The sequence below is a fragment of the Cebus imitator genome, unplaced genomic scaffold, assembly GCF_001604975.1.
Source record: "Cebus imitator isolate Cc_AM_T3 unplaced genomic scaffold, Cebus_imitator-1.0 Scaffold76, whole genome shotgun sequence".
Classification (NCBI taxonomy): domain Eukaryota; kingdom Metazoa; phylum Chordata; class Mammalia; order Primates; family Cebidae; genus Cebus; species Cebus imitator.
This window is the reverse complement of record NW_016107391.1, coordinates 2527433-2549996: the sequence shown is the minus strand read 5'-3', so window position 1 is coordinate 2549996 and position 22564 is coordinate 2527433. Positions and strand designations below refer to the sequence as shown.

Here is a 22564-nt window from a genome sequence, read left to right as displayed (position 1 = left end):
TGCGTGGGGAGAGGGGTGAGTGGAGAGACAGAGGGAGAGAGAGTAAGAGAGCCAGAGTGGGCGCAGAAGGACTTGGAGGCTTATGGATAAGAGAGTGAGGATGGAGAGAGATGGTGCTATGCAAGGTAAACTCTGCAATCCTCTCTGTGAAATTGACATAAATAAAATTATACGTGTGTGAGCCAGGCACGGTGACTCATGCCTGTAATCCCAGCCAGCACTTTGGGAGACTGAGGCAGGTGGATCACCTGGGGTCAGCAGTTCGAGACCAGCCTAACATGGTGAAACCCCATTTCTACTAAAAATACAAAAAATTAGCCAGGCATGGTGGCATGTGCCTGTAATCCTAGCTACTCAGGAGGCTTAGGCAGGAGACTTGCTTTAACCTGGGAGGCAGAGGTTGCAGTGAGCTGAGATCATGCCATTGCACTTGAGTTTGGGCAACATGAGCAAAACTCCGTGTCAAAAATATATATATATGTGTGTGTGTGTGTGTGTGTGTGTGTGTGCATATATTAGAAATATTTACAAATTTATTATAAATATGTGATATATACTTCTAATATATGGAAATATATATATATCTATATCTTCACATATAATACATTTATTTTCTGTCTATTGCTGTATAATGTGAAAAGAATTGATCAAAGTTTCACCATATGGGATGGAGGGGACATTTGGAATGGTCTGACTTTAGATGGTATATGCAAAATTCTCTTTGGGGTTCTTGGAGGCGCCTCCAACAGTAGCTGAAAACAGGAACACTGGCTGGCCCATGTGGCTGCAGAGTGGGAAAAATGTACCAGAAACATTAAAATGCCAGCAGCAGAGAAAACAAATGGAGCCTTCCAACATGAACCCTCATTCCAAAGTCATAAGGACAAATTATTGTAATTGGTGTCTTGATTTATGATGGACCTGCCTCCTATGAGAGCAGCTCTACGAGGCTGCTGCAGGCACTGATGGATGGTTAGTGCAGGGAGTGCAGGGTGGCTGTAGGTCTTCCAGGATGCTCACGAAGCTGCTGGGGTGGGTTTCTCCTGGAGAAGGAGGAGACGCGTGGAGTCCTGTTTCGTGGTTGGCATGGGGGCAAAAGGAGAGGCTGTTGGAGCTAGCCAACCTTTGGGTCACAAATGAATAAGTACATGAATGACAAGTTTATGGTGACAGATGTACATACCAGGCAATGGGTAAAAACCCCACTTCTCATTAAAAGACTAATGCTAATAAAGTCACTAAACCTTTTCATGGTGATTAAGGGCAAATTGGGGCTTTCTGTTCCCAGACCGCTTTTGAGGTTCAGCTCCACTGCTTACTAGCTGTTGCCCTTGGGCAGGCCACTGAACATCTTTAAGCTGTTTTATTTTATTAAAAATGAGGATAAAAGGCCAGGCACGGTGGCTCACACCTATAATCCCAGCACTTTGGGAGGCCGAGGTGGGCAGATTACAAGGTCAGGAGTTCGAGACCAGCCTGGCCAACATGGTGAAATCCCATCTCTACTAAAAACACACACAAAAAATTAGCCGGGTGTGGTGGTGCATGTCTGTAATCCCAGCTTCTTGGGAGGCTGAGGCAGGAGAATTGCTAGAACTTGGGAGGCGGAGGTTGTGGTGAGCCGAGACCGCACCATAGCACTCCAGCTTGGGAAATAGAGCAAGACTCTGTCTCAAAAAAAAAAAAAAAAAAAAAAAAAAAAAAAAAAAAAAAAAAAAAAAAAAAAAAAAAAAAAAAAAAAAAAAAGAAATGAGGATAATGTTAGTGTCTACCTAAAAGGATTATGGTGAGATTACTTGAGATAACCTGTAGCCCAAAATACGTTAAATGATGAGGATTTTTATTCTATGACCACTTGATAATCGATATGTATTGATGATCACATTCACTACTTACTCTTACAAAGTGCAGCTCCCATGTTAGCTTCCTGGTTTCTTTTTGGCCTCTTTCTTTTCAGTCATCAGCACTTCCTTCTAAATGGTGGGGCAAGTATATGCTTTAACCAACTCTAATGCTCACTGGTTTTGTTTTTTAGTCCTTTGAGGTGTAAGCGATGCATTTTCACATTAGTAATATGTTTGTATGTAGTAGCTATATATAATGTTAGAGGTATATTATATACAATATGGTGGTTTCTGTGTTCTATCTCACATTAGAAAATAACTAGGATAAAGGCAGCCTGTATGCAAGGGACAGGCTCACCTTCTCTGTGCCACATGAAGCTATGTGGAAAGCTGTGGAATAAGCAGGAAGCAGGCATAGCTTTCCTCATCATCTGTCTCATAAAATTTCCTTTGACATGGTGTTTCTCCTTTAAAAAACCCACTTACTCCCACTCTGTGCCTTTTCCCCTGGTTCCAGTTCTGTTTCCCCCAGAAAATCCAGAAGGTTCCCTTTACATCCTAACCCTTTGCTGTCCGTGTTGTGTCCCTGAAAGGCCTCCTGTGCCTTTGCGTGCAGGTCCTGAGTGTCCAGGCCATCTGTGCCATCTGTGCTATCTGTATCTCGTCAAGGCAGCGCGAGGGTGGAGGGCAGAACCTGGATCCTGGCCTCTCAGGTCTTGTGGGTTTCAGCCAGACCCTGCGTGTTATTTTAGTGCAACTTTGGTGTTGAATTTGAGGATGTGTGTGGACCAGGAGGAGGGACCAAAACATGATTTTTTTTTCCTCTTGGTCAAACGATTAAATTTGAAGTTCTAAAAAATGCACAGCTTGGTTCAAAGCTGTGTCCAATTGGGAAGAGCGACATGGCCTGGAAACCCCTCCCATGCCGGGGACCATCCTTCCTTAACCACCAGCCACCCCACAGCCCCGCTGACTGCGGGCATCACCTGGGCAGGCTGTGGTTACTCACTGCCCAGGAGCCCTGTGCCTGGGAGCTGTCCTTCCTTTCTTCAAAGTGCATTTTGTGCCTTTGCTGGAAGAACTGACTACAGATTTGTTCCATTTCTTACAGTCTTGAAAGTGCCAGGAGAAACAGCTGCTGAACCATGGCTGAAGGGGAAATCACCACCTTCACAGCCCTGACCGAGAAGTTTGATCTGCCTCCAGGGAATTACAAGAAGCCCAAACTCCTCTACTGTAGCAACGGGGGCCACTTCTTGAGAATCCTTCCGGATGGCACAGTGGATGGGACAAGGGACAGGAGCGACCAGCACAGTAAGCCCATCTCTATGGCACCCCTTTCCCTTTCTGGCATCTTCTGTAGTCAAGGTGGGAGGAAGGAGCATACTTAAGGAGAGATACTTGCTTCTCCAGGGTTCTATTCAGGCACGCCACATGCCGAGGTGGACTCACATCAATGTGTAAAACATCTGGGTTGGGAAAAGAGGGAGTTGTGGGGGCCACCACTTACCTAAACGTGTCCTATTTCAAGCTTTTTAAAGCACTCTCTGCTGACCCAACAGAACGGGCTGCCGGTGCTCAATCGCTGTATGTTTTCCCAGGTTTCTGTAATTAGTGAAAGATCTGGCCCCAAGGCTGGTCCGGGGCCCGCGTGCTCCACGAGGGGATGAACCAGACGGGCATGGTGGTAAATCCTGCACAGAGATGTGGGCTCCGTTTCAAGTCAACTGACTCTCCTGGTTATGTTTCCACTGGGCTTGATTTGTGAAATCCTAGTTCATAATCGTAGTCTTACACATCGTAAATTATGCAGCTTTCCCTCTGCATATCGCGCAGATGTGGCTGTGGTAACCAGCAGGGGTAAAGTCATTCTCCAGACCGTATAGAAGCTGGAGAGTGGGAGCGACTCGTGCCAAACGCTGAATCTTCCAGGCCTTCCTGGCAGCCCAGCTCTCAGAGGGTGTTGGTAAATGAAGGTATGACTCTGGAGAAAAGAATCTTCTTGACTATCTAAGTATAAAAAACCTCTTCCTTCTGTTTTGGTTCTTCCGGCGTTTGATATTAGGTTTCTGGGTCCCATCGTGATGTTATCTGAGATTCCCTGAGTCCCACTGTAGCATCAGCATCAGATGTTACAGAGAAGCCAGAGGTCAGATCCAGTCCCTGCTTAGAGGGTTGGAAACCTTTTTTTTTTTTTTTTTTTTTTTTAGATGGAGTCTCACTCTGTCACCCAGGCTGGAGTGCAGTGGTGTGATCTCGGCTCACTGCAACCTCCACCTCCTAGGTTCAAGCAATTCTCCTGCCTCAGCATCCCGAGTAGCTGGGACTACAGGTATACACCACCATGCCCGGCTAATTTTTGTATTTTTAGTAGAGACGGGGTTTCGCCATATTGGCCAGGCTAGTCTCAAACTCCTGACCTTGTGATCAGCCTGCCTCAGCCTCCCAAAGTGCTAGGATTACAGGCTTGAGCCACCGCCCCCAGCCAAGGGTCAGCAATCTTAAGAGTCAAATATGCCACAAACCAAGAGAAGGAAAATCAGGAGATACAGAAGAGGACAGGCAGGAAGTTTCTGCAGGACTGGCTTTAAAATGCAATGCAAAGCTCTCACTTTGACATGATGGTTTATATATCAGGTGATCTTAATTATCCATGGACCAGGCACCAGAAGTTGTAGGCTCTAAGCACAAATGATCACTTAGCTGATGCTCACGCTCTACCCTCAGATGCACAGGTAGTGGGGATGGACGCTGGCGTTTACACACGAGGTGACATTGTTCCTTCCTTCCCTCCCACTGCACAGAGCTTTGAGATGAAGAGCAGGAAGGCTGAGGCTGGGGCTGGGGCTGGGGCTTGCAGCTGCAGAATTGGCTCTTTTGGGCTTTGTTTTGATGGCTTATCTTCAAATGCGCTTGCTGAATGCCTTATACTCAGGGAAAAACAGGTATCAGAGTGAGGCACAAAAAGATCTAGTTTGTTAAAAGCAGACATAAGCAGTATTTACTACAAATCAGTGGATGTAGGTGGTGGTCCATTGTGTCAGGCATGATATTCAATTCATGTGGTCTTCCCCATACAACACAAGGGAACTAGCTTTAATTTCTCTGGGTTTTAAGAGTTCCTAATACAGCTTACCAATTTTCTGAAAAAGCAGGGAATGCTCTCTGGTCCTCAGAACCCAAGAGGAAAGACAAGCTTCGTGATGTGTTCCTTGGGGTTAAGCTAGCTCTTCTGGGAACTCTTGAATTCGGGGATAACAAGAGGCTCCAATACTGGAGTTTGTGGTGCAATGGACAATGGCTTCATTGTTGCCATTCCCTCATTAGACAGACTGCACTCTGGGTGCCTAACGCTGGGACAACTTCTGGAGTCCTCAGTGGATCTGGCCACCTGACTTAAGATGTCAGGAACTTCTAGAAAGAAGCACAAGGTAGCCTTGGGCGTTTATATGAGGATGTCTGCATTCAAGGAAAGCCGGATTGTTTTCCAAGTAAACTTGGGCAACTGTATCTTTCTGTCCTCACTTTTCTCACTTGTACAAAAAGAATACTAATACTCCTTGCCTCACCAGTTTCTTGGGAGGATTAAATGAGGTAATATAGTGAGAGTTGTTGGCACAGTGCCTGGCACAGAGGAACAGCACAGCACATGTTGCTTCATATTGCATTTATCATCATCAAGCTTCCCATACATTCAGCCCAGAATACGGTAACACAGTGTCGAATCTGAGAACTTTCTAAGCTCCTTTTTTACAGTACTGCCACCCAGGAAAGTCAAGGGGTTAGATACAGGCCTGGATTCAGGGTCTCTCTGCCAACACTCGGTGTTGTTGTGTGGGCCTATTATTTGCTTACTCTGGAACTGGGAACAAGGACCAAGAGGGCAGAGGTCAGAGTAAGTGGGCTGGGTGGCCAGAAGTCCATCCCTGTACCCGGCAATACCAGAACTGGATATTGTGCTACAGGGTCAGCAGGCTCGAGTTCAAGCCTGCTCTGCCCCTTTTTACCTGGAGAAACCTGGACAATGACTGTCCTTTCCATCATACATTTTTTCTGTTTGTATACTCTGCAAAAGAAGCTTGGAGCCCCCCAACCCTGGGACTCTTCCCATCATCCTTTCCTGACTAGTAATTTAAGGGTCTCTAGTGTTCCCAGCTAATTTTCAGGAAAATCGTTTAATCTCACTGAGACTGTTTCCTCACCTGGGAATCAGAATGGCAGCACTCCCCGGTGTGCCTCACAAGGGCGAAAATTCTATCTCCTAAGATTCTGCAGGTGAGAGGAGTCTTGGGGACTCCCTGAATGTGGTTCTGTCGCCCTCTTCTGCTCAGTGGTGGTACTGACAGAGCCCTTCTGAATTTCTTTTTTTTTTTTTTTTTTTTTTTTTTGAGGCCAAGTTTCCCTCTTGTTACCCAGGCTGGGGTGCAATGGCGCGCTCACCGCAACCTCTGCCTCCTGGGTTCAGGCAATTCTCCTGCCTCAGCCTCCTGAGTAGCTGGGACTACAGGCATGCGCCACCATCCCCAGCTAATGTTTTTGTAGTTTTAGTAGAGACGGGGTTTCACCATGTTGACCAGGATGGTCTCGATCTCTTGACCTCGTGATCCACCCGCCTCGGCCTCCCAAAGTGCTGGGATTACAGGCGTGAGCCACCGCGCCCGGCCCTGAATTTCAAGAGTTATTCAGAATTGCCTCCGCTAGGCATGAGGCGAATGCTCCCTGGCTAAATGTGGTCCACACGTCCTGGCCAGGGGGTATCTTCAATTTTTTGATCACTAGTTTGAGCATGATTAGAGACTGAGGTGACAGGTGGAGTCACATGTTAAGACTATCTTCAGAAAGAGCATTTCTAAAAGCCAATAGAAAAATTTAAATAAATCACACAAGATAGAACCGTACATATGGCCTTTGAGCTCTACAAGGCAGAAATAACTCCTTTCACAGCTTCCCTTTGTCCCCAAGTCATTGATCTTTCCTGGGCAAATATACCTTCTTCCTAATTCTAGGAGAATGAGTTTCCAAGTACCTAACCTTTTTTACAGTGGCCTAATCCTAGGACAGATACTTGTCGGGGGGCCATTCTCATAGAGACCTGAGTAAAATGTCTACTGGTGGACTTGTGACCTGCAGAGAAGACGGTTTGGGTCTGTCCTGTTACCATTCCTCAAATCACTGCAGCAGACAATTAGCAGTCTGGATTGTGAACGCTGGTTACGCTGCCACGCTGTGAAGGCTAGGCAGAATCCTCCAGGGAGTGCTGCATAGATTCCAGGGCTGATCGGCACACTTTGTGAGAAGGTTCATGTTGGCCGCTAAGCTTCAGTCCAGGGAGACATGTAAATGGTGTCACCATCAGAGGGGGAGGTTCTGGAAGAGCATCAGGTCCAGGGGAAGATGGCCAGTTCCATTTTGGACACAAGCATTTCAGTAATGTCTCATGTACCATGCAGTTCTTTTCGGAGTTGTAATTCTATATTTATTTGTGTGATTATTTAATGGTGTTTCCCTCCTACTGGACTCCCTGAGGACAAGGACTTTGTCTCTTATTGCTCAACACTACAAATATGGTGTCTAGCACATTGCCTGCCACTTGGTAAAATACCCAGTGAACATTAATTTGATGAGTGAGTGAACTGTCTTGGTGGCCACTAAATTCAAATTCAACCAAATATTCAACAAACATCTATGGAGCCCTGATATGTGCTGGCCATTATGCTGAACTCTCTCACTTCTAGCTAACCACAGCCTTGAGAGGTTACTAATTATCATCACTCTAAGAGCACTGCAGCTAACAGGCGTGACCAGCTCCTAACTGGGAGGGCTTGGCAGCAACCATGTCTTCTGCTTCCAGGACTAAGGTTCCTTCCATATCCCACCAACCCTGACACCCCAACATCATGACAGCAGTTCTGCCCCGCAAACTGATCCAGTGACACCCCAACACCGTGACGGCGGTTCTGCCCCGCAAACTGATCCAGTGACACCCCAACACCGTGGCGGCGGTTCTGCCCCGCAAACTGACCCAGTGACACCCCAACACCGTGATGGCGGTTCTGCCCCGCAAACTGATCCAGTGACACCCCAACACCATGGCGGCGGTTCTGCCTCTCAAACTGACCCAGTGACACCCCAACACCGTGACGGCGGTTCTGCCCCGCAAACTGATTCAGTAAACATCAGTGCTGTGGGTCAGATGGAGGTAGGTCAGGTCCCAACACTGCTATTTACCACTTCTGTGTCTGTCACCTTGGGACAGTTACTTCTCAATGTGCCTCGGTTGCCTTGTTCTAAAAACAAGAATGGCAACAGTACCCACTTACAGGAATGTAGACGTCTTAATGTGATGTTTGTAAGAGGGTTCAGCACACTGCTAGGCACAAAAGTGCTCAAAAAAATGAAACTAATCATTCTTCCAGGATTCCTGAGCCTTCCTTACCTAGCCAGCTCATCTTTCAAGTCTGTTAGAATAAGTGAATGCTATGCTTGCTCACAGAACTGAGGGTGACTGTCCCAGCTTCTCTGGGACTATCTGGGTGAAGCCACTGAGGCCTGACACAGAGGCATACCTTACCCAGGCACAGGAACAGCAAGCCCCACCCCGCCTCACTCTTCTGGCAGGGAACGTCTGCTCTGTGTTTGATTCTGCTCTTTCAGGGATGTTTCCTCTCTGGCGAAGGGGGACCATGACTTATCCCTCAATGGGATTAATAACTAGAACAATAATTAGAGAATAATTTGCTCACAAGCATGCCAGACCTGCAGCTGCCTGCCACGGCCCACAACGCATCACCTCCCCAAGCACGCAAGAGGCTACGTGGGGAGCAGAATTACCAGCACCACTCACTGGACAAATGGAAATGTTCTTGAGCAAAGTGCATGCCAATCAAATATTTATAAATCAAGCCACATCCTAAAGGCACTAGCAAGAGTTCGCTGATCAAAACAATCCTACTTTGTAGCCCTTTCTAAAAGGCAGATTGCTCTTCGGTGAAATGCCTCCTGCCTTGTTGCTTTAGGGGAGTCCAGACTTCTGTTCTCTGGTTGGTATCACTCAGCACCTAGCGGTTAAGGCACTTCATCCCCAACCAGCATAGGCGCAAGGTCAAAACAGCTTTTCAAATCACCACGATGGGCAGAGCGGGACCCCACTGCCGGAAGTCAGAGAGAGGGGAAGGTCTCCAGGTAGGAACATCTTCAGCGACAGGGGGCTCTCACCTCAGTCACATGTGATGGAAAGGACCCTTGCCTTCCTCCCCACAACCCTCATCTGATTATATAGAGGTTTTTATACATAAATTTAAAATACACACACACACACATATATATAGACACACATACACGTGTATATATATATTTACGTACACATATATATATACACACACACGTGTGTGTGTGTGTGTGTGTGTGTGTGTGTGTGTGTGTGTCTATATATATGTCATTCAGTCTCTGGACTGTATCAAAATTTTCCAGGCATCTTTTTAAGACATTAAAGAAGCAGACACCTTTTAAGAAAAGTTTTTAAAATATATATATTTATATTTATATATATGTGTGTGTATATATATTTATATGTGTATATATATTTGTGTATATATATGTATGTATATGTATATTTTTTTAACCACTGGAATTATTTTCCCCCAAATTCAATTTTTCCCCTTCTCTGTCTTTCTCTAATGTTTTACGAATCCCAGCTTGTGGCTACATTTTAATTATAAATGCCACTGACATAAAACAACCTCACCAAGTTCTGAATGAGGCTGACCTCACTTTGGGTAAACACGGCAAAGGACGGGAAGTCTCCAACCCAGAATAAACCAGGCACGTAATCTGTCTTGGCCTCTCGTTGGAGAGCAGAGGTGGAAAGCAGGCTGAGAGGCCACGAACAGACCTGCTACAGAAGCAGAGCCCCTCTCTCCAGGCATTTTCCTCGTCGAATGCACCAGTTGTGGTCTTATCTTGACGTTTTCCTGGGACGGGTCAGGAAGACGTTATGATACCTTGGGGCTCAGAAACAGGGTGCAGGACCTCAAAGTTGACTCTCTCGGCACTGGCAGGCTCAAAACTCTTTTTCCTTCTTTCTGCCTTTGGGAAGTAAGGGATCACTATTCTTACTGTGAACGAACTACTGCGAAGACCTAATGGAAGGCTTTGGGTAACGGAGGAGAAAATCAAAGCTACAAAGGTATCGCTCCTCAGACAAAAGGGGTGAACACCTAGTTGGGAGCTAGCGCAGCCATGCAGAAGCTCTGGCCTCCCATTTGTGTAGGTTCCCCGGGTGTGCAGGGACTCGGGATGGGGTTTAGTGAGCATGGGACAAGGAAGGGTAAGACCCATAAAGGTGAGTTTGCACATTTCAGTGTCATTGATACGTAGTTCTGATCAACAGGCTATTCCCAAACCAACACTCCCAACTGACTCTTAGTAAAGGAACAGGACTCTGGATTCCACTGGGGGCACGTACAGCCACAAGTCCACCAAGCAAATGCTTCCAACCCTCTTCCTGCACATTTTTACAAATGCTTTATCTAAGTTTGAATTTCTCCAAGAAATTTTTTTCACTAGCATACCTTTTTAAAAGTTGCTTTCCATTTCTTCAGTTAAATTGATTGTTAATGTCCCCATTTCAGAAGAGGATAAATGAAAACCATGGACTTATCTTGCTTCTGAAAAAGTGCTTGCCCCTTCATTCTTGGGATGCTTGAGAGACACTGACCTTCCTGTTCATAGACAGCAAGTCCTAGATCCTGGTATGGGATAAAGAAGAGAGGACTTGCTCCTCCTCCTTTGCACTGTGCTCTAACCTGGTGGAGGGTACTGAAAAAGGAGTGGACAGAGAAGTTATAGCTTTAGAGGCGCCTCAACCCCATCCTGCCTCCGCAGTTCTCCTGGGTCCCTATCTGCCCTCAAGAAGACCCACTTTCATGGGTACCTATGCTCAGGTCTAGATGCAACACGGACTGAAGCCTAAGCTGGGTCATAAAACATCTCCGGGGCCACCAGGAACCCAAAGCAGGAGTCTTGTCCAGCTCTGAGTGTCCCATTGACTAAGAACAGAGCTTTAACACATCAGCTGCCACCCTGAAAGGTATGAAGGAAAATCAGGGCGATCACAGCAAATCCCTGATGAAAATTTTGTAAAATACACAAAACAATGTGCATAGCTCACGTATACGTAGTAAAATATAAAACTATGCACTAGATATGTCAGACTAAACACCAGCAAACCCCAGAAATCCCATAACCCAGAGTCTCCAGTGGCACCAGCTGGCTGTTCTTACCTCAGAATTGTTTATAAAGAAATAGAGTTAGGATGAAGGAAACATTTCCTCAATTCCTCTCCCAGTCTTAGCTCCTCTTTTCCTTCCCAAAGCAGCTGCTTGTATGAATTTGGTCAGTGTCTGGTGCACAGTTTTATATTTTACTACAGATATATTCATGAGCTGCACATGTTGTATTGTGTGGGTTTTTGTGTTTTGTTTTGAGACGGGGTCACCCAGGCTGGAGTGCAGTGGTGCGATCTCGGCTCACTGCAACCTCCGCCTCCCGGATTCAAGTGATTCTCCTGCCTCAGCCTTCCGAGTAGCTGGGACTACAGGTGCTTTCCACCACACCCAGCTAATTTTTATATTTTTAGTAGAGACGGGTTTTCACCATGTTAGCCAGGATGGTCTCAATCTCCTGACCTCATGATCCACCTACCTCGGCCTCCCAAAGTGCTGGGATAACAGGCATGAGCCTCCGCATCCAGCCTGTATTTTTTTTTTAAACAAAATTTTAATCAAGGATTTACTATATTCTCCCACTGTAATTTTGTTTTTTTTATTTTTTCACTGTATGTTTTATTCTGCTTTCTTTGAAAGGGGATTTTAAAAAAACCTATACACAGAGAGAGAGAAAGAGAAAGAATGTCGCAGTTTTTGGACTTGTTTGCTTTTAGTTCAAAAACAAGGGGAGGTTTGTGACTGTTGTTGTATCAATCACTCCTAGGATTATCTGTCTGTATCCCTAATCATGTGGAGGCCAGAGTACAGGGACCATGCCTGGCACTGAACGCAAGTCCCAGCACCTTGTAGGTGAATGTGTGTTGACTGAATGGCTCTCTGTCCCCGATCCTGAGCTGTCACCCGAGGAAGGAGCTGCTGCTGTGTGGCCAGCCCCTCCCTCTCTTTCCAAGGCTCCCCTTTCTCACGCTCTCTCCTTCCTTGCCTGTCCTGAGCAGCAGCTGCAAGAGGATGTAGGTCTGGAAAACTGGAATGAAGTCACACGAGAGAGCTGGACACCTAGCCAGCTACACGAGCTGCTTGGGCTGGGTGTTGCTTCTTCCTGCCAGCCCTGCTTGCAGAGAGATATATGTTTAGGAAACTGAGCCAGAAAGAAATCTAGTGAAAATGAGCTATGAAACTTGGACATCCTGGAGAAATAATATTTACAGAGGAAACTCTTGAGACGAACCCTCACCGGTACAACAACCCTGGTGTTGGGACTCACGGCTGAGGGCTGAAGTCATGTGCTAAGCAGGCCTCTGGCTCTTGTTCACCTCTGTGAGGCCTCATCATGGCCATGATGGAACTCCACAGATGGCAAAGCCAACCCTATTCAGCCCCATGGCCAGACAAGTAGGTGCTATCGAAGGCAGCAAAACAGAAATGAATAGGAAGTGAAAAGCTTTTTAAAAATCTTCCTTGATTGGCTGCACCAGGTGGCTGACGCCTGTAATCCCAGCAGTTAGGGAGGCTGAGGTGGGTGGATCACCTCAGGTCAGGAGTTCAAAACCAGCCTGGCCAACATGGTGAAACCCTGTGTCTACTAAAAATACAAAAAAACCACTGGGCGTGATAGTATGTCCCTGTAATCCCAGTTACTCTGGAGGCTGAGGCAGGAGAATCACTTCAACCTGAGAGGCAGAGGTTGCAGTGAGCGGAGGTCACGCCACTGCACTCCAGCCTGGGCAACAGAGCAAGACTCCATCTCAAAAACAAAAACAAAAAAACTTCTTTGATGACCTAAAAAGACCTTCCCTTTGGGGTTTCTGTAGCACCTATAATGTGCTTGACTAAATACATAAATGGGTGGTAGGTTGAAAAGAGTCCCAGGCAACTAAACTCAGTCTACTCCATGGCTGCTAACGGGATGCTGGATGACCACCCGCCATCGTGTCCATGTCTGATCTTGAACACAAGAGGGTCCGAGCAGGAGAGTATGGCTGGATTTGGATCAATCCATCCCATTACTGGAGCCCAAGAGGCGGTGTGAAAGAGAGAAAAACGTAGGATACTTTGAGTACCCAACCTGGGCTCCGGTAATGATTTTTCCCCTTCTTAGAAGTATAACCTTGCATAAAACATGCTCTCACAAAACGCTTCACCTAAAGGACAGAGCAAGGATCGCCTTCCTCCAGGGAATGCTTCAAGGAGCAGAAAAGGTCACAAAAGCACAGAGGAAATGGTCACACGAGCACTGGCCACTTTCCACGCATTAGCCCTTACAACAACTACCATTGTAGATAAGGAAACAGAGGCAAGTAATTTGCCTAATGATCACACAGCTGATAGGCAGCCAAGCAGAATTTGAGTTCATGCAGTTGTGTTCTGGAGCCCACATCTTTAATTTTATACTGTTTGTATCAAGATAGAAACTAGCATGATGCCTGGCACATTGTAGGTGATCAACAAAAGGTTAGCCCCTTCCTCTGGTCTCTCTGAAACATATAAGATGATGCTGAGAAATTGACAGAAAAGTCTATGGGAAGTTTCTCTGAAAACCACAAAGTCTAATAACCATTTTTTAAAAAACAGCTTTTTGAGATATAAGACACATGCCATACACCTCACCATTTAAGTTGTACAATGCAGTAGGCTTTCTTACAACTTAAGACTTGTACGACCAACACCACAATCCACTTTAGAATATTTTCAAAAAGAAGCCCCATGCCTCTAACCATAATTCCCTACTCTCCACCCACCCCAGCCCTGGCTACCATGAATCTACTTGCAGTCTTTAAGGGTCTGCTTATTCTGGACATTTAAATGGAATCATCAAATACACGGTCCTTTACGATGCTTGCTTCCCACTCAGCACTCTTTCCAGACTCATCCATGTGGTGGCACACCTCAGAATGCTGTTCCTTTATATTGCCAAAGAATATTCTATTTGGCATTCAGTCTATCTACTTGCTTCGTAGACTGTTAGACCAAGAAATAACTTTATGGAGACTGAGCCCAAATACCCTTCATTTTACTGAAAAAGAGATTGTGTTGATGAGACTACACAGCCTAGCCAAGGTCACTCAGCTCAGAGCCCAGCCTCGAGCCTTACAACTCTCCACACGGTCGCGTCTTACTGCACCCCTCAGAGCATTACTGGAAACATAAAGTGCAAGCCTGATTGATGATGGGCCAGCAGAATCATCTCTGCCAGTATTAGTCCAACACCATTCAGTCACCAAAAAATATGGACTGTCCCCTGTGTGCAACGCATTGTAGGAGGTGCTGAGGTCCCAAGAGGGAACAGGACAAGATCTCTGCCCTTCCTCTCAGAGTGTACACTCTCCTGGGAAGCAGAAATAGATCAGTAGCTTCCTAGATACTAAAAATCATTGCATGTTATACTAAGTGCCATGAAAGAAACAAACAAGGGCCAGAGGAGGAGGAAGATGTGGAGAAGGTGGAATTGCAGGGAAAATGGGGTGAGGGTAAAAGGACCCAGTGCACAGGTTACTGGAGAAGGCCTGTTTTAGGACATTTAGGCTGAAGCCTGGAAGAGAAGAACCTCGTCAATATCTGGAGGAAGAAGCCGCCAGAGAGAGGGCATAGCATGTGTAAAGATGCTGGGAAGACAGGGAAAGAGCTTGTTGTGTTGAAGTGGTTTTTGTTTTGTTTTTGTTTTTGAGATGGAGTTTCGCTCTTGTTGCCAGGCTGGAGTGCAATGGTGCCATCTCAGCTCACCGCAACCCCTGTCTCCTGGGTTCAAGCAATTCTCCTGCCTCAGCCTCCGAAGTAGCTGGAATTACAGGCAGGCACCACCATGGTTGACTAATTTTGTATTTTTAGTAGAGATGGGTTTTCTCCAGTGAACTTCCAATATCAGGTGATTCACCTGCCGCAGCCTCCCCAAGTGCTGGGATTACAGGCATGAGCCACCACACCTGGCCTGTGTTTAAGTTTAATAGGAGCAGAAAGACAGAGGGAACAAGTGGTGTGACTGAAGGCTCAAGAGAGCAGGCCCACCTTACAGTAGAGGCCCATTGGCCTGTTCCCTCGTGACTACACTCTCAGAGCTAACCATGACTAGGAGGACCTGTGAGAAAGTGCATCCGTGGGTTCCAGTTCCTTCCTGTGAATAAAGTAAACTCCACTTGCCACAGGAAGCTAAAGGAAGTCCTGAGTCTCTATAGCAAAGACTTCCAAGGAAGGGAGAATTGCATCTTAGATAAGGGTGATGAAACTATGTATCATCCTGGGGGTGAATCAGGAGATAAGGAAAGCAAAGAGAAATAAGAAAATAGAGGCATATGAACAGAGAAGTGGTTAAACGATTATGGTGTAGCTACATAATGGAACACAATTCAACTGGCAAGAAGAAAGAAGTTCACTTTCAGAACTGATGTAGAAAGTTCTCCAATTTGCTAAGCAAAAAAAGCAAGGTGCAGAACTGTGTGCTTAGTATGTTACCATTAGTAAGAGACAGTATGTCTTTTGCAATATATGAATGCAAGCTCTCTAGAAAGGATACACATACAATGTGTCTAGGAGGAGTTTCCTTGTTTCCATATTCCCCCAGGAGATGTGCACTTCAGAAGGGAGATTTTCACTGTCTCCTCTGCTAGGTGGAAACATGCGAGTATATTTCCTATTCAAATAAATTAAATCAAAAATGAAAACAAGCCGGGTACCGTGGCTCACGTCTATAATCCCAGCACTTTGGGAGGCCGAGGTAGGCAGAACATGAGATCAGGACTTTGAGACAAGCCTGGCCAACATGGTGAAACTCCATCTATACTAAACACATAAAAATTAGCCAGACATGGTACACTCCTGTAATCCCAGCTACTCGGGAGGCTGAGGCAGGAGAATTGCTTGAACTTGGCAGGCGGAGGTTGTAGTGACCCAAGATCGTGTCACTGCAGTCTAGCCTAAGTGACAGAGCAAGACCCCATCTCAAAAATAAATAAATAAAAAGAAAAACAAAGAAAAAAGAAAACAAAGAAAAGCCAATGAGGGGTCTAGATCTACTAACCAAAGCCACGTGTGTTCCAGCCTCTCCTGTCCCTCGCCCTCTGCCAGCCTGAACCTCAGAGATGCCACCTTATCCTCCTAGGGAACTACTGGGCAGCCACTGGTTCCTGGTCTAGATTTCACTACTAGTTGTAATGGTGGTTGTGATGGTCTGGTGACCAAATAAATTATCCCAAAGAGTCTACAATTAATTCCAATTCCCAAATGTGAATAACCAAAGCATCTCCCTCAAGAGGCACCTTAGGGTGAATAAACAAGTTAATAATTATCAAATGGATACTGGATTCCAATTAAGTATCCAGCACCTTGGGAGTGCCAATCAGTGTGAATGAGGCGAGTGTGGCTCTGTAACTCACGGTTCTTTCCCCCCATCTCCAGGTTTCTCAGCCTGGGTGCTGCTGACTCTGGGCTGGAAAATTCTTTGCTGTGGGGGCTGCTTTGTGCATTGTAGGATGTTAGCAGCATCCCTGGCCTCTACCCACCAGATGCCAGTAGCACCCACCCTACTAGCTGTGGCAGCAGAAACTGTCTCCAGACATTACCAAATGTCCTCTTTGGAACAAAATCACCCCCCATTGAGAACCACTGTTCTCATCACTGCATTTCCAGGTAACGGCTTCGTTCTCCCCTCCATCAGGAGCTGGCCATCTGCCCTCTGCCTGTACCCCAGGTGGGTTGCCACAAAGGCTGAGGGATTGACGGAAGCTTGATTGTGAATTTCCCTGAATTTCGTATGTGGCAACCAATCCTAACTTTCTGGGAACCTCTTCTGTCTCAGGGAAAACAGCAATCTCAGACTTTATAAACTAACGATCTGTGGACAGGAGTCTCTCCCACGACTACAAGGCCCAGACAATTAAAAGGCAGGTTGATAACAAAAGCAGAACACATGCAGGCTGGCCGGATCCTACTCGAAGGCACTCCAAGATGCAGGGATGAGGGAGCCCAGGGGAGCCAACGCCATTTCCTCCTCCTCCAGGTGACAGAAAAAAAGCAGTGAGGCACCATGAGGGTGCACATGGAGTCATTTTGTAACCAGCAGCGTGGACAGGTAGATGAGCTGGCCTTGTCTCTCCTCCCTCTCACCAGGTCATAACTCCCCACGGACAGCTTTCTTTGTGGGGGACAAAGACAAAGGGACTGTATTTCTATGTTTTGATTAATCTGAGGCTCATCCCTGAGGGCTCTGAGAAATGAATGAGCAGAATTTTCCATGGCCAACTGTCCTGGCTGACGGGTCCTATCGGCAAAAGCGTAGTGTTTATTTACTTTTGCTCGTGTTATTTTTATTCCAGTTCAGCTGCAGCTCAGTGCGGAAAGCGTGGGGGAGGTGTATATAAAGAGTACCGAGACTGGCCAGTACTTGGCCATGGACACCGACGGGCTTTTATACGGCTCAGTAAGTATGAAGCTGACACGCTTCCAGACGCGGCCAAGGTTTGAGGTTTCCAGAAATCTTGTTACATGGAGTGAGGCAAACTATAAAGCAACAATTAGTCTCTGTTTGTTATTTTTTCCAGAAGGATTCCCACCCTCACCCTGCTTTATTTTAGGCACAAACATAAAAGAGTTTCTTGCGGTATTCTCTCAAAACACTCAAATGTATTATCATATAAACACAGAGGAAAGATTGATTGATGTCTTGGTAACTCCTCAGTCACTCATTTTAGAATATCTAATCCCATTCCATTCATTCATTCATTCATTCCAAAAATGTTTTTCTTTTTTTCTCTCTGAGACAGGCTGGCTCTGTCACCCATGCTGGCGTGCAGTGGGGCAATCGTGGCTCACTGTGGCCTCCAACTCCTGGGCTCAGGCGATTCTTCCACCTCAGCCCCCTGAGTAGCTGGGACTCCTGACAAACACCACCATGCTCGGTTAATGTTTTTATTTTTTGTAGAGACAGAGTCTCACTATGCTGCTGAGGTTGGTCTCTAACTCCTGGGCTCAGCCTTCCAAAGTGCTGAAATTATAGGTCACCACACACAGCCCAAAAATGTTTCCTGGGTACCTAGGCAGTATGTGCTATAGGCGTGTTTCTCATTGCTTTTTACACAAATGGCAGAGCCTGGGCTTTTGTAGGTTACATGTCATGCATAAAAATTTGAAAATAGACTCCCCCCACCTTTTTTTGAGATGGAGTTTCGCTCTTGCCACCCAGGCTGGAGTGCAATGGTACAATCTGCAACCTCGGCTCACCACAACCTCCGCCTCCTGGGTTCAAGCAATTCTCCTGCCTCAGCTTCCCGAGTAGCTGGGATTACAGGCATGCACCACCACACCCTGCTAATTTTGTATTTTTAGTAGAGATGGGGTTTCTCCATGTTGGTCAGGGTAGTCTCCAACTCCCGACTTCAGGCGATCCACCTGCCTCAGCCTCCCAAAGTGCTGGGATTACAGGCGTGAGCCACCACGCCTGTCCTGTCCCTTTTATTCTGAAAGGATCACCTAAAAGGACAGAAAGCTTAATAACTTAATTCGACATTTATCAAATGTCTCGTTTCTAAGTTCCATGTTAGGTACTGAAAGGATGTGAGGATGAATGAGCCACATGGAGAGGCGTAGTCTAATTGTTTCTTCAGTAGCTAAAATCCTCCATGTTCACTGCTCTTTCCCTGTCATAGCTAATGCTTTATACAGGCTTGACTGAGTATAGATTGGTCTTTATGGGAAAGGAATAGAAATAGAAGCAATGTAATTTTCCCCTATTTGTATCTCTGTGACAAGAGTTACCTGGAGAGACAGCTTAAACCAGTGACTGCAGGTTGTGAAGTTATTTCTAGGTCTTAATGATCTCTCCTCTGTATCCTAACAGTTGATAAACCAAGGCTTGGTTATAATTCCTGATCCAATCTGCACCCCTTTTATGAAGATGTCTTCAAAAAGGCAGCCAGTAGTGGGGGTTTTAGTCTGGAGTTTCAATTTATATCAAACTGCCAAGTGACAGAGGGCACAGGAAGCCCTCTCTTGAGGTTGTCACCTCAGCCAAGGGTCCAGATGAGCACAGTTCTGTTTCCTCTCGCTGCCTGCTAGGGGTCAGGAGATGAAATCCTCAGGGTCATAGGTAACCTCTAAAAGGCTATATGCTCAGTCCAGATCACCTGGGATGGCTTTGAGGGGTTTGGAGCCGAGGCACCAACTGCTGCATGGGGAGTAAGGGTTTTGTTGTCGTTGCTATTGTTGTTGAGATGGAATTCGCTCTTGCTGCCCAGGCTGGGGCGCAATGGTGCGATATTGGCTCCGCCTCCCAGGTTCAAGCGATTTTCCTGCCTCAGCCTCCCGAGTAGCTGGAATTACAGGCATGAGCCACCACACCCGGCTAATTTTGTATTTTTAGTAGAGATGGGGTTTCTCCATGGTCAGGCTGCTCTCAAACTCCCAACCTCAGATGATCCGCCTGCCTCAGCCTCCCAAAGTGCTGGGATTACAGGTGGGAGCCACCACGCCTGGCCTAGGGTTTTTTTTTAAAGGTACTTCTTTCAAGTGGTAGTAAAAATCAATCCATCAACCAATCATTCAGTCTCAGACTGATGATTGAATCTCATGCCTTTGCCACTCTGGCAAGTCACTCGCCCACTCCCAGCCTTGTCTAAAATGGGGCTGGTCACGATCATAACTGCCTCACACAGAGCATACATGGGTTCAGTGGAGCAACACACAGAATGCGCCCATCAGAGTGGCTGGCATGTCACAGACATGTGGAGGCTATAAGACAAGTCATCAGCTTAGAAGCCCCTCACCCTCACTGTGTCTTAGGTTATGCCACAGTTTTAAGGCTTTAAAGGCTTTTCCCCATTTAAATCAATTTTTATGTTTATTACAAACTGCTTTTACTTATATAAAAATACCGAGGGAGAACTCCCAGAATCTAATTTCTGATAGGCTCTAGGCACCCCCTTTTCCCACCATAGCTGTGGACATCACTGCAATTCACCTGAAATACAGTCTTACTATACTACACCTAAGAATGTTTGCATTTTCCCCATTGATAAAGAGAAGTTCTAAGATATCTCAAAGCTCTGCTTCATGCTCTCCACAAAATTTAGGCACTAATCCATCCTGATTCAAATTTGTGTGTGTGGAAAGGATATATTTATTTTTTAAAAGTTTGAAAGGCTATATATCAATATATTAATATAGTAATCTCTGGGGGTTGGGAATAGGTGATTTTATAATATATGAATACCTTTCTATATTTTACAATTTTTTTTTTACAGTGAGTCTACATCATCTATGTAATTTGGGGTGGGAGGGGAACATGCTAAATATAAAAAAGAAAACAATTTAAACAATAGGCATGAATCAATAGTTAACCCACATGTCCTCAGCCTTGTACCAAGTGCATGACGAGTGCTGACAAATCCTTGTGGAGGGATGGAGCACCGCTGATCTGGCCTGCTGATTCAGCCTGTGACTCAGCTATTTTGTGTGTGTCAACTGCTCCAGTGTAATAGAGACATCAGGTGGGCAATAGGATGGCCATCCTCATCTTTGTCACAGAACACAGGCCTGATGCCCACTGTGAGGTGTCATGGGGTGAGTCCTCCCTACAAGGGAGTGGGCAGCCCACACAGGTCCAGACTGCCTACCTCCTTCTACCCCCAACAACGTGCATCAAACACAAACGTCTGGACCAAGTTCCTCTAGAGACAGCAGAGTCATCCAATTAAATATTATATTTATACTCATCTTGTTCCAAAAGGATCTAAAGTGTCTCAGCCAGTTGTCATTCCACAAGATTATGAATGAATAAGAAGCAAGATACTTCCTGTTACACAGTTCCTTATTAAGAAAGGCTGATTCTACTGACTGCTTTATCTTATCTCAAGAATCAAATTAAATGCATTACTTAGCTGGTGAGCACCTATTATTTGCAAGGCTCTGTGGCTGGGGGATAGAGAGAAGACCAACAAGGCTCCATGTCCTTCCTCACTAGGGTTTATAACCTAAAGTAACAAACATGCTAACACATAGAAAACAATGAACAATATGATTGAAAACCACCAGAAAGGGAATCACCCCACCACTGTGGGTGAAGAGAGACTGCAGAGGTCACTCGACTTGAAAAAGGCAAAGCAGGCCGGGCGCAGTGGCTCACGCCTATAATCCCAGCACTTTGAGAACCTAGATGGGTGGATCACGAGGTCAAGAGATCAAGACCATCCTGGTCAACATGGTGAAAACCCGTCTCTACTAAAAATACAAAAATTAGCTGGGCATGGTGGCGCGTGCCTGTAGTCCCAGCTACTCCGGAGGCTGAGGCAGGAGAATTGCTTGAACCCAGGAGGCAGAGGTTGCGGTGAGGTGGAGGTTGCGGTGAGCCGAGATCGTGCCATTGCACTCTAGCCTGGGTAACAAGAGCAAAATTCCGTCTCAAAAAAAAAAAGAAAAGAAAAAGACAAAGCAAAGTCAGATGTCTCATTTCCCAGCATAAGTGTTTTAATATACCTGTTTTAGACCCAAATGTAATAAATATTTGTCTAAGATCTTGACGAATAGAAAGTTTAAAATTTAAGTTCCCCATCCCACCAACAGATTAACTACAAGTAACCAAAACAGTGGTTGCTAGATGTTTTTTTCAAGTAAGTACAATCTTTAATATGTTGTGGCTGATTTCCAGCTTAAGAAGTTTACAGCTGCACTGAATTCTACTGTATGGATGTTCTTTCATCCACTTAACCAATTACCTTTCCATGGACGTATAGGTTACTCCCAGTCTCTTGCCCTTATAACCATTAGTTCACAAACCATCTTCAAAGATATAGCTGTACACCTGCTCAACCATCTCCTAGGGATAGATTCCTAGAAGTGAAACTGCTGCATCAAAGGTAATGCATATTGTAAATTGTGATACATATTGCTAAACTATCTTCAAAAAGTTTCCATTAATTTATCTCACCAGCTGTGCATGGCAGTGCCTAGTTCCCACATTCTAAGTCTTGCAAATTTTTTTATCTTTGCACATAGGATAGCTAACATATGATAAATAATTTTTAATTTGCATTTTTCTTGTTAGCAATATTGAATGTTTTCATAGGTTTGTTGTTCATTTTTAAAACATCAAATGAAACATGACATTTTGATAAGATCATAAGTCTATATCCACATAGCCTTATCTATTCTGTACGTACATAAAGAGACGTAGGAAAGAATGTTCAGGGCCGGGTGCAGTGGCTCACGCCTGTAATCCAAGCACTTTGGAGGCCAAGGCGGGCGGATCACCTGAGGTTGGGAGTTCAAGACCAGCCTGACCAATGTGGTGAAACCCCATCTTTAAAAAAAAACAAACAAACAAACAAAAAAAGAATGTTCATCAGCGATTAACAGTCGCCTGTGTCTGGGTGACAGGCTTTGGGGTAGTTTATTCTTTTTTACAAAGTAAAGGTATGTTTTTAAAAGTACAATTCTTCTTATAAGCAGCATTTTTATTACTCTTTAGAGACAGGGTCTCACTCTTGTCACCCAGGCTAGAGTGCAGTGGTA

General features: G+C 45.6%; 1 protein-coding gene across 6 annotated transcripts in view; it reads left to right on the top strand.

Annotated features, from left to right (window-relative positions):
• Positions 1 to 22564, top strand: part of FGF1 (fibroblast growth factor 1) — a 106758-nt gene that overhangs the window by 80167 nt on the left and 4027 nt on the right. For all 6 annotated transcript variants that reach the window (XM_017532282.1, XM_017532284.2, XM_037739899.1 and 3 more), the window contains exons 2-3: positions 2956 to 3158; positions 17377 to 17480. In XM_017532282.1, coding sequence (XP_017387771.1) covers positions 2990 to 3158; positions 17377 to 17480 — 273 coding nt within the window. In that variant the 5' untranslated portion in view covers positions 2956 to 2989. The remainder of the gene's footprint in view (positions 1 to 2955; positions 3159 to 17376; positions 17481 to 22564) is intronic.